This window comes from Grammomys surdaster, unplaced genomic scaffold, assembly GCF_004785775.1.
Source record: "Grammomys surdaster isolate TR1022 unplaced genomic scaffold, NIH_TR_1.0 130, whole genome shotgun sequence".
Lineage (NCBI taxonomy): Eukaryota > Metazoa > Chordata > Mammalia > Rodentia > Muridae > Grammomys > Grammomys surdaster.
The window spans coordinates 5,789,364-5,801,987 of NW_021604588.1; the positions used below are offsets into that span (position 1 = coordinate 5,789,364).

At 39.3% G+C, this 12,624-nt stretch overlaps 1 protein-coding gene across 5 annotated transcripts in view; it reads right to left on the reverse strand.

The window, feature by feature from the left end:
- Nucleotides 1-12,624, reverse strand: part of Rabgap1l (RAB GTPase activating protein 1 like) — a 567,726-nt gene that overhangs the window by 127,430 nt on the left and 427,672 nt on the right. For all 5 annotated transcript variants that reach the window (XM_028758413.1, XM_028758415.1, XM_028758421.1 and 2 more), the window contains one exon: nucleotides 5,562-5,690. In XM_028758413.1, the coding sequence (XP_028614246.1) occupies nucleotides 5,562-5,690 (129 nt within the window). The remainder of the gene's footprint in view (nucleotides 1-5,561; nucleotides 5,691-12,624) is intronic.

Genomic DNA, 12,624 nt, shown 5'->3' on the forward strand with positions numbered 1-12,624 from the left:
AGGTGCAAATCAGGGATGCTTCCTTTTCTTTTTCTTCTTCTCCTCTTACCCAAGATGCATCTTACTAACATATCACTGCCCTCTGCCTTATGCTGGCAACCCCAACTCAGGTTGAAATAACTTTCTCCTTTCTCCAAATATACATTTATACTGCTGAAGATTTCTAGACAAAACACAAAATATTTAGTTTTTTTTTCTACTACAGACTCATGCTCTCTTCATACAGTTCAGCAGTTCTTTTGTTTTTGGCAATGCCTAAAACCTTTTCCATGTGCTTCAGACTTCTTACTCTACCACAGTTCCTTCATCCTAGGTCCTGCTTAACAGAAATAACAAAGAGCTTCTGATGAAACCGCTCCTATTTCCTCCTCACTCAAGTGTACAATGGCCTTTACTCATCCATCCATCCATCCATCCATCCATCCATCCATCCATCCCTTGCTTATTTTCCCTACTGTAATGGATGAAAGACCTCCTGACAGGAAGCTCTGCTTCCTTGAAGGCGCTTTACTGTTCATGCATTTCTTTTTCCTTGTTGAATCTTCAACTTTTCTCTTTTCTGTGGGTTTCTCCTTATTGACAGGTAGAGAGTGTTTGGGTGTTGTATGTCCTTATAACTAGACAACAGTCACATTGCCCCTCTCAGTTTCTAAAAGCTATTATGCTCTCCCTTCTGACAGGCTCTGTACATAAGATTATCCTACTTTAGAATACCTCTATTATCTCAATTCTAGAACACTGTCCTTAAATTACTGAGTAAAAATCAGGTTTGTTTTCTTTACTCTCATATATCCTTGTTAGTGTTCAGAGCAATAGTCTTACTTGTAAATATGGTTTTGCTTTGGGGATAGGGACTCATGTATCCCAGAATAGCTTAGAAATCACTATGGAGCTCCAGGTGATCTTTGACTTGTCCTTCTGTCTCTGCCTCCGTATCCTTAGGGCAATACGTCACCAAATCTAGTTTATGTAGTACTGGGGCTGGAACCCAGGACTTTGTACATACTAGATGTGGTTTGACTGTGAAGTCGCCCCCATAGGCTTATGTGTCTGAGTACTTGACCCCTAGCTAGTGATACTGTTTGAGAAGGTTGTTGTGAACTTTTAGGAAGTGAAGCTTGCTGAAGGAAGTAGGTCACTGGGCATGGCCTTGAGACTTTATAGCATGGCTTCACTTCTTGCTCTAGCTCTGCTTCTTGAGTGGAGATGAGATGTGATGATCCATCCTTCTGGTTCCTACCTCCACACCTTTCCTTCTCACTGCTATACTTCCCCGTCATGATGGACTATGTCCCTCTAAAACGATAAGCCAAGGCAAACCCTTTCTTCTTTAAGTTGCTTTACTAGAGTATTTTATCATAAATATACAGAAATAACTAAGACAATGGCAAGCAATCTACAGTTACATTCTCATCTCCCTAACTGTATTACTCATGTGGTTACCTTACTTAGTTACTAATAACTTCATTACTTTATTCCCATCCCCGTAACTATATTACCAATGTGGTTATCTTACTGACATCCTCCTTACAGCACTGTGGGCTCTGTGCGTTCAGACAGCACACTTGCTGTATCTCAGCCTCATAGTCTTTAGATTTAGCATAGAACCTGGCACACTGCAGACACTCAGCGTAAAAGTACCTTTCATTAAGGTTTTCTTTTCAGCATTTAAAGACTCAACATTGCCACTCACCACTAATGCATTTTGTGCCCATCTTCTGTCCTGCTCATGTATTTACCCTCTGACTTACTTGCTGGCTATCTCGTCCACTTCCTGTCTCTACAGCCTTTTAGTTGAAGTGCCGCGTCTCCATTCCCCCTTGACTCACTTCCGACTACCTTTCTAATGACTGGCCCTTGCTCCTCATTCCGCTGAACGGCTCCCTCGAAGGCCGTCATTACTGTCCCTCTTGAGCACTGCGCACCGCATCGCACCAAGTCCACTTCCAGTCCTCAGGACCTCACATGACTTCTAGGCACCACGACACTTGCCTGACTTGCCCTTACCAGCTTCCTCCTCCTGTGCTGAGGACAGAACCCAGGGCCTCAGATGTACTTTACTGGTAACAGTGCCCTTTCTCTTACCATTCACGTCTCTTATTCTTGAAACTTCTGCATTTTTAGTTTTGCCTTCGTCTAAACACAGTTCATGTTTGTGCTTATGCACTGATCCTCAACCCTTCTCTTTGAACACTTGGTATGATCCTTTGAGAATACACCAACTCCTACCTTTTAATAGCATGACTTCCAAATATATATTTTTAGCTCAGCTCTTACTTCAATATCCACCTGACTATTAGATAGTCTACTTATCTGGATACGAGTATGGGGCTATATGCCAGCAATGTAACACAGCGTACACTCATTATTACCCACTCATATAATTTACTCTCTTATTTTCTTTCACAGTGTGATGGCTACCAAGCGCCAACACAGGAATGTTCCTTCCCTGGCTCTCTTCCCCATCCTAGTTCTCATTTAATCATGACGTCTGGTGATTCTATTTCTTTAATATCTCCTGTTCATCTCTCTCTAGTTCATAACAGTCACCCTTGTCACCCTTCTCTTGATTGTGTAATGGTGTTTGAACAGTGCTGTCACCAACATCATAAGATACCAGTCCATGCATTTTCCACCCAGCAGATAAACGACATGTCTAAAACATAAATCTGGCCATCTCTGTCTTTTATTCAAAACCTCTCAGTCCTTACCAGAATTCTCAGGTTAAAATTCAGATTGCTTCCCAAGGCACTGATTACCTTGCCTGTCTTCTAGTCCCCCAGCCCTTCCCTCCTTAATCTCTGATCAGGACCTACATTTAAATCTTGCATAACTGTGTATTCTCCCCACCCATGGATTTCTTCATTCCTAAACCCACCCTATCCCACCCTGCTTACCTCTTTCCCTCCCCCAAGGCCCATTTTAATCCTTATTTCCTGAGTTCTCTTGCATAGTTCCTTGTGTAAAATAATCACCCAATACCTTGTCCTCCTTTCCTAACTTCCTTCTTCTAGTTAATGTTGTCTTTTGTATACTACTTCTATAGTTTTATTTTTTTGAAACAGAATCTCACTATGTAGCCCTGGATAATCTAGAACTTGTTATATAGATTAGGCTGCCCTTGAATTCACAGAGATCTACCAGCATGTGCCTCCTAAGGGCTAGAATTAAAAGACTGTGTTGCCAGGCAGTGGTGGCGCACGCCTTTAATCCCAGCACTTGGGAGGCAGAGGCATGTGGATTTCTGAGTTCGAGGCCAGAAATCTGGTCTACAGAGTGAGATCCAGGACAGCCAAGGCTATACAGAGAAACCCTGTCTCGAAAAACAAAAAAAACAAAAAACAAACAAAACAAACCAAAACAAAAAAAGCGTGTGTTATCAGGGCTGGTGTACATTTGTATTTTTAGAACTGAATGTTTTACTTTAAAAGACTTCTAAAGTAATCATAATCTAAATGTAACCCAGGTAATTGTAATTCTCTTGGCATCTCTGGAACAACCAACAGCAAAAAATTGTTTCAAATTTACTCCCCACAAAGTTTATTTAACAGTCCCCAGCCTTCAGTATACACCTTCAACACCTTCAATGTCTATGAGTAAACATACTTTTGGCTAAGACATTAGTTCAGTCAGTCTATCCTTCTGTCTTCCTGGTTTGTGTTTTGAGATAAATATGTCTAGCCTGGTCTGACTTCAAACTAAAATTGAATCAATCCTGCCTCAACTGCCTGAGTGTTGGAATAATAAGAATATGCAACTATGCTCAGTTTAAGTAATTAGTCTTGAAGACTTTAGCAACTTAGCATTCAAGATGAAAATTTGAGAGCTCTTTTGTGGGGGTCAGTACTTAGAAAATGATCTTTTAAAATATAGGGTTCATTTGAAAGACAAAAACCATAATCTTTTTCCTATTCAGTTATTTACTTTCAGCATTGATTTGTGCTTTCGGGCATTTATACTTTATTTTAAAATAGGTTAGAATTAAAAATAAAAATTGATGTTGAGAACAGTGCTTCAAGCCCACAAGCTGGACCTGGTGTCACATACCTGTAATGCCAGCACTCAGCCAGCAAGGGTTATAGAGCAGCCAGCTAAGGCTATACAGGGAGACCTTGCCTTCTGTTTTTTAATTTATTGTTGTTTTATTTAATGTTGCAGTGGCACGGTACCTGGAAAAACTTCGAATCAATTATTTATTAGGCTCATTTAATTGTATCTTAAGTAATGAGCTCATTAAATTAATGGAAATACTTATTTTATTTGCTTAGTTCAAAATCTAGAATGAGCTTGCCTCATCTTCTCACAGCTAAATATACATACAGTGAAAATGTCAAGGTTTTCCCCACTTTTAATCTATTTCTTCTCCACTGCTGCTATCCTGGTTTAGCTCACCCATGGATGACTTCAGGTTCTGTGTGCACTCTCTACTTCTTTTACCCATTCCTACCCATCATATAGCTGATATATGCCGTCGTCTCAGAACCCACACCATACTATTCTTCCTTGCCACTTCAAAGTAAACCTAAATATAGCAACTGACAACTCTTGGCTCCTTTGTGAGCCCTGTAATTTCTATTCTGATTCCACATACTCTTCTCTAGCTCCACTGGCCGACATATCATCCTTCACACTCACAGGGCCTGAGCTGGCCTCAGGACATCTGAACTGGCTCTTCCCTGCCTGGAGCATTAGTCCCCCGGAACATCTCCATGAGTTACCTACCCTCTGTCTCATTCATGTCTCTCGGAGGTCTACACACACTAGTAAAAACATCATTACTCATCTGTTTTCTTTTTTCTTTTTCTACATCTACTTATCACCGTCTAACATAAATAATTTATTGTGTTAATTATTTATTGTCTGTTTTCTTCTATGATAATATAAGATCCATAATGTCTTTTGGTTTAATAAACAAATCTATATTTATGTCATGATTAAGTAAATATATTTTGGAGGTATATGTACTGACATTAGGAAACTGGTTCTAAATCTTTTAGAGAAAATATGCTCACCTATCTTAATTTTCATTTGTCTGGATACAGCTTTCAATTTTAAGTTAATTTATTATATTTGTTTAGTCAGACACATAACACAGACCAATAAATCTACAGGGATCTGGTAGATGTGAGATGGCTCTGGACAGACCAAGACTCAAACTACCTAAGTACTTAATGAAAAGGAAAGAACTTCTTGGCATATGTTTCCTGCTCTGTCCTAAATAATCTTAAAACAGATGGCAAAAGCTAAATACCAAGTCTGCTGTCATAGAAACCACTATTATAGCAGCCCATTCCAGAGCCCCACCTAAAAGATAACTGGCTGCCTCCTGTTTATTACAATCTGAGCCCCAGACCTTTCACTCTGAGTCCTACTAAAGGTAGAACAATTGTCAACATCCCAGAATGACAAAAAGTCTAGGAGAGAATAGCGTGCACAGAACAACCCTAAAACACACCCAGAAACCAGCAACAGAGACACGAGGAGGTGAGCACACTTTGCCCTGTTTACATTATGTGACACGTAAACTGTCCTGCCATCACATGTGAGCTCAGGGGTCTTACTTTGATATTGCAAGCCTGCTCCATCAGTCTTCTCGCATTCTCCTCTGCCCGGTATCTCTTCGGAAGCTGAACTCTGAAAAACTTCAAAGCACCTTCAAAATCCGCCTGCAGGAGGTCTTCCTTTGAGGTCTGTAAAACAGTCACCAAGACACATCACCACACTTCAGCCTGTGCGCATTACACTAGTAAATGTATTACAAAAAAAATTGTGGATTTCCATGAATATACCATTAGATACTTTCAGTATTTCTACTATTCAGAACACAATGGCATGAGACATGCAGAAATTATAAATCCTAAAGCAATGTAAGAGACAATTAACAAATTAACATATAATTCATATTATATGGAGATTATAATAGTGGGTCCAGGAAAAGTTTACCAAGCTAGAAGTTAGAGAGCAGGGGGGGGGGGAGGGGAGGAGGGAGAAGGAAGAGGGAAGGAAAGGGAGGGAGAGAGAGGGAAAGGGAGGGAGAGAGAAGAAAATGGATTAACCTATGACTTCACCTTGAGGATTTTATTCACAGGATCAAGGCCCATCAGCGCTAAGTAATAAACACCTAATGGGAAGATGGCCTTTCACTCATGGCAGCAGCAACTCAAGTGAAGAAAATGAGGACTAGATCCAACAACTACAGAAAGCAATGAAAAAGTAAATGAAGCAAACCACTTAACTACTGACTTCTAACAAAATTGCTAAATTCATTTTTTAAAAATCATCATGTGAAAATCAATCTGAATATTTGCACGTAGGAAAAAAGACCAAAAGGAAACCCAACAAAATGTTTACTCAGATAAAAGGATGATAAATGACTTTTTTTCTTTAGACTTTGCAGTATTTTCTGCAATATTCTAGTAAAAAATTAAAAACAATAGTGGCAAAATCTCTGATACACACTAATGAATATCTATACATACACAAAAAGAGTGTAAATGAAGTCACCCTAGAATGAAGGGACAATTTCCCAATCAGGTTATTAGTACTGTCACACACTACTGGACAAAAACCTCAGTATCAGGAATGAGTTACTTCTTTTTGAATTGTTGTCCAGTGTGGTCCCATAGACCACAGACATTACAGGGTATTGCTCTTGGTTATCCTTCAGAGCTTGAAAGTAAGATCCTAGTATATGACAAAATTGAGTCTTAACAGCTGGAGAAATAAAGTGGGTACTGACCTGGTGGCTTGGCTACCTGATTTTCTAAATCTGCTCAAGACCTAATTTCAAGCCTGGTTATTGAGCTCACATAAATGCAGAGAGGCTAGGATCAAGAATGAAGAATACTTCTTCCTCACACATTGGACATTTAGTCATGTTGGAATGGCAATGAAGACTGAGGTAGTTCTTGTAGTAGGCCACAGTTTCAAGGGCAGAGCTTTGCAGGCAGTGCCATGCACGTGGACTGCACTGAAGCCCACCTCAGGTTGAGTCTCTGGACAGTAGAAGTCAAATCACCTGGTGGCTCTCCACTTCAAAATGCTGTTGGCAGGCAGGCAGATGGCCCTGTAGCTAAAATCACTTGCTGTATGTACTGGCTAGTGTTATGTCAACTTGCTACAAGCTATAGTCATTTTGGAAAAGGGAACCTCAATCAAGAAAAAGCCTCCATAAAATCTAGCTATAGGGCATTTTCTCAATTAGTGATTGGTAGGAGAGGGACCAGTCCAATGTGCGTGGTGCCTTCCCTGGGTTGGTGGTCCAGGTTCTATAAAAAAGTAGGTTGAACAAGCCATGATGAGAAAGTCAGTAAGCAGCACATCTCCAACATCTCTGCATTAACTCCTGCCTTCAAGTTCCTGCCCTGTTTTGAGTTCCTGTCTTGATTGCCTTTGATGATGAACAGTGATATGGAAGTGTAAGCCAAATAAACCTTTTTCTCCCCAACTTGCTTATTGGTCATGATGTTTCATTATAGTGATAGCAATCGTAAGGACACTGTGTAAGCCTGACAACATGAGTTGAATCTTTAGCACTCATGTAAAGGTGGAATGAAGAACACAACTCCACAAAATTGTTCTCTAATGTCCACCCATGCATGTGTATGTTCCCACCATACAGACAAAAAGACAGACAGACACACGCTCACACATACACACAACCACGACTATGACAATGATGGTAATAAGAAAACACTATTAGCACTGGCTTCTCTAACTCAGTTGGACCAAGATGTAAAAGAGTTGTGACAATCACATAACAAGGAAGCCCAAGATTGGAAGTACAGAAATGGAACCTCAGGCTCTGGAAGGTACTTAGGATATAAAGGGAGTTAAATATGATTGCAAAGACTGAAATAAATACATTCTAATTTCATCTCTAACTTGTGATGTTGCACACATTTTCTCATCTTGAAAATAAAGCAAGATAAAGTATATGAAATATTAAGTCCAAAACAAACATAATGGATAATGACTTGGTAAGTTACCTTTCTATTGCTCAAATATTCTTAGATAATAATATTTTGTGGTTTAAAAAAAGTGCCTACCATCACTGATACTTGTAACTGCACTCAGAATGTAGTCCAGGAGCTGGAGAAAGTTGTTCCATGGTCAGAGCACTGAGGGCACAAGCATGAAGGCTTAAGTCTGTAAAAAGCTAGGCATAAAACTCTGTAACTACAGTGCTATGATGGGGTAGAGACAGGAGGATTGCTAGGGCTTGCAGGCTAGCCAGCCTAGCTCCAGGTTCAGTGAGGTGAAATAAAGGCACAGAATGATAGAGGAGGGCCCCTGTGTTTTCCTCCAGTGTATGAGCATACTTTCACACATGTGAACACAACCCCTATTTGTTATAAAAAAATAAAACATCTATAGTCTAAGTTCTAATAATTTTTCTTGTGGATCTCAATAAAAAATGATTTCACTGCGATAATAAAAAGAAATTCTACTAAGTGAAAGGCACTTAAAAAACCTCCTTTGGGAGCTGGGGAGATGGCTCAGTGGTTAAGAGCACTAGCTGCTCTTCCAGAGGTCCTGAGTTCAATTCCCAATAAACACAGGGTGGCTCCCAACCATCTATACTGGGATCTGGGGTCCTCTTCTGGCATGTAAGTGTACATATAGATACAGTACTCATACATATTATAAAAATAAATAAATCTTAAAAAAAAAAAAGGATTTCTTTGGGGGCTGGAGAAATGGCTCAGTGGCTGAGTCCTTGTAGCTCTTGCAGAGAATCGGGGGCAGGGGTTTCTGTTCCTAGCACCAACATGGAAACTTAGAACCATCTGTAATTCCAGTCCTAGAGGATCCAAAGACTTCTGCTAGATAGCTTCTGCCAGCACTGCATGCACATGGCACAGAGATATGAGAACACCCATAGACATAAAATAAAGTAACAAAATTTAAAAAAACGTTTGCTCCTTAGTGTTCTAAAGATAACCTGCAATCCTACTTTGATCCCAAAGGAGTTTCCTCCAGTTTCCTTTCTTTAAAAGACTTCTTTAATCATTAAGTATCACCTCAAACATCTTTGTAATGCCATAAGTGTATTATAAGCTTACAGGGGAAACTCCATTTTCTGGCAACTGTGTCTAAGAGGTTTTCCCTCTACAGCTAAGGCACGGACCCTTCCTACTTTGCACAGATTTGGATGCCTCACTAGGAACTTAACACAAAGTAGGTATTTGGTGCTGGGAACAGAACTGGGCCCTCACCCACACTAATCACATGTTTTAACCATGAGCTATGGATCTTTAGTTTGTTTTAAAAAATGCTTTAAAAATGATAATTTATCTATGTGTGTGTATATCTACCTGGAAGTTTTACTGAGTGTTTCTTTTGGTTTTAGATTTGTATTACAGAGTCATAGTTCCTCACATAAAAGCAAAATGGGCACTGTAGTAAATCTGCCCATGTGTGAATGCTTAGAGAGCCCATGGTGACACCAGGCCTTCAGTTGCCTCTCTATTTCATGTTTTCAGGTAAGACTTTGCACAAAACCAGACATTTGTTGTTTCAGCAAGCCTGGCTGGCCAGTGAACTCATGGGGTACCCCCAACTCTACTCCCTGGTGTTGGGGTTAGCGGTACACACCATCGCATCTGGTTTTTAATGTAGGTGCTGAGGATTGGAACTGGCATTTTCCTCCCTGCACAGTAAGCTCTTTACCCACAGATGTAACTACTTAGCCTAAGGAATACAGGAGTTTAAACTTTAACATGTCTCATACCTCAGAGACAAACTTACCTAGCCTTTTAATACTTTTCTTGTCCTTTCCTTATCCTCCTCACATCCCTGAAATATATATTACATATATGGAAGACTATATATTCATATTTTGGGTAGCACTAAATGTATTTTATTAAATACATGCTTCAGAGATGTCAAGCATTAATATTAGTGTTAGTCTAAGGCACAATGAGAAGTGCTTCCTATGAAAAGAACACATGGCCTCAACCAGAATCACTAGCTCTAATCCACACGAATTAATAACTACCTAGCTATGAAGATGATAACAATGGGTATAATTAAGCTTGGAGTTATATGAATATTAATCCCCTGACAATGAAGAGAAGCTTAGCATATGATTTTATGCTGATAAGTCTTAAGCTTTAACAGAAAGACTGACACTTCTGTAACCAAACCAAGTACCCCCCAAAAGATGTCCTGGCTTCTGACCACAGAACCCCATCAAGCTAGACTTGATTTACACTGAAAAGACTGTTATTCCTTAACGGGAAAATTATTAACTTTTGGTTTATAAGCATGGGCAATAAAAGATGAACCTTTTTTTTCTGCATCTTACTGGCAAATTCTTAAGTTTTTCTATAGTACCTTTGAATAATTGCAAGGGAGCAGTAAACTATCAAAAGGAAAGTATTCCTCCAACATTGTTAAATAACAGTGGTCAGAGGTAACATCTACACAATAACATCTAAATAAATCAGTGGTTTACCAATATATTTCTCTTTCTTTATGACAATCTTTTCATAATGTGAACTATGTTTATCCCTTACATCTTCAGAGGCGACATCACTCATTCCTTCATTTGAACAGAATTATATATGTAGCCTGTTGGTCTGATTAAAGACATTTATACAAATTCTACTTCTGGTTTCTTCTTTTTTTTTTTCAAGTAGGTAGTAAGAAATATATGCGAGAGGTGGTTCTAATAGAATATTCTTTGACATTGCCACAGTAATAGGAATAAAATAGTCAAGCACACAACGGACATCAATGTAAGTATGGTTTATAGATTCATAGAAGGTCTAGGTACAGCAGACCCAGGATGAAGAGACAAAATTTACACAATACAAATTAGGGAACTGATTCTGAACTTATTTTAATATGAAGATGCTTTGGGACTTTTGAGGGGCATAAAAAGTATCTTCTATATATCTTCTGTACTTGGGTGTTTAACTTTGTAAAAATCAATAATCTCCCTTCACTGAGTAATCTATACAGATGTTAGCAATAGAGGTAAAAAGAGGAGATAATCCAGCCTCCAGTAGTTTTTTACCTTTGCTTTATTTCAGAAAAGCCCATAAACTAAAAACATATTAGGGTATATTTTGATAGCATAAAATTTTCCATTAAAATGAAATATCGCAATGGTTACTAAATGAACAGCTAGAATATTTGCTTGCATGTGTGCATTTGTGCGCACACACACACACACACACACCTCAACTTTACTGGAAGTCTTTTGAACTTATTGTGGAAATATCCAGAGGATCAGTATTGAAAATATAAGTGAGACTAATTTTGATATCTAAAAACATGATAATAACTTCTCATGTCATATGAGAATGAAATTTAAAAAAAAGCCTAGAGAAAAAAAAAGAATTCTTACTGTGAAGAGAGTAAAAGTTTTCTTCCCCTACAAAGTTCACTAGCAGCATATAACCTCTGGCCATGTGCTTCTGCTGACACCACATTCAATGTGTTTTCCCACTGAAAAATGCAGTGTAAGAATAACACATTTTCTTTCTTTTTTTAAAGAAAATTGGGTGGAAACAGTTCTAATATCTGAGTTTTAGTTCCAGATGTTTCTATTCTAAACTCCTAGTACTCTTGGATGAGAAATTTTTCCTCAAGCTCTCTACTAAGCAACAAATTCTGGGTGAGTTTTTGGGGCAGGGGAAGATGCATGGTTCTTTTCTCCTCTGCACTGCTTTTACTCTGAACAGCCTTTTCTTCTTTCACTTATGATGTCCTCTAGGTTTTCTGTTTAGCCTCCCCTCAACTGTTGTAGGCCTAAGAACCTTTAGAAGAGGAGAAGAATAACCTTTAGCTGATGTATAAGATGTTTACATCTATCTGGGTATTTTAATTCCAATAAGAAACATGTTTGCTAAGTCATCACATGGAGTTGATGCATCATGGCAATATCTAAAACAAAGTACTGGTTTAAGTATTGATCTATTGGGGGAATTGTTCTTTACCGTCTGTACTTTTGAGAGGTAAGTCATATAGACTCTAAATGTGCATTCTGTATTCACTGGTCTCTCACCGTCACACAAGCCTCATTATTCAGTTCTCTCTGTGCCAGTTAAGAACTATAAATAAGCTGGGCGGTGGGGGCACACGCCTTTAATCCCAGCACTTGGGAGGCAGAGGCAGGCGGATTTCTGAGTTCGAGAGTTCGAGGCTAGCCTGGTCTACAAAGTGAGTTCCAGGACAGCCAGGGCTACACAGAGAAACCCTGTCTCAAAAAAAAAAAAAAATTGAAATGCAAAGACCACAGAGTATTTATTTTCCCAGGTAAAAATAGGAGGTTTTAGGCCAGCATGCCTTTAATCCCAGCACTTGGGAGGCAGAGACAGGTGGATTTCTGAGTTCGAGGCCAGCCTGGTCTACAGAGTGAGTTCCAGGACAGCCAGGGCTACACAGAGAAACCTTGTCTCAAAAAAACAAACAAACAAAAAGAACTATAAATAAAGTGCAAAGCACAAATCTACAACTCTGGTTAGATAAATCATCATTTACTTGCTTGTTTGTGTTTTTGTTTTTTACATGAGGCACTTCGTAGCACAGGCTGGCCTGGAACTCACTATGTAGCACAAGGTGATCCTTGGCTTCAGCTTCCTGAGTGCCAGGGTCACAGGGAAGCACAGCTGT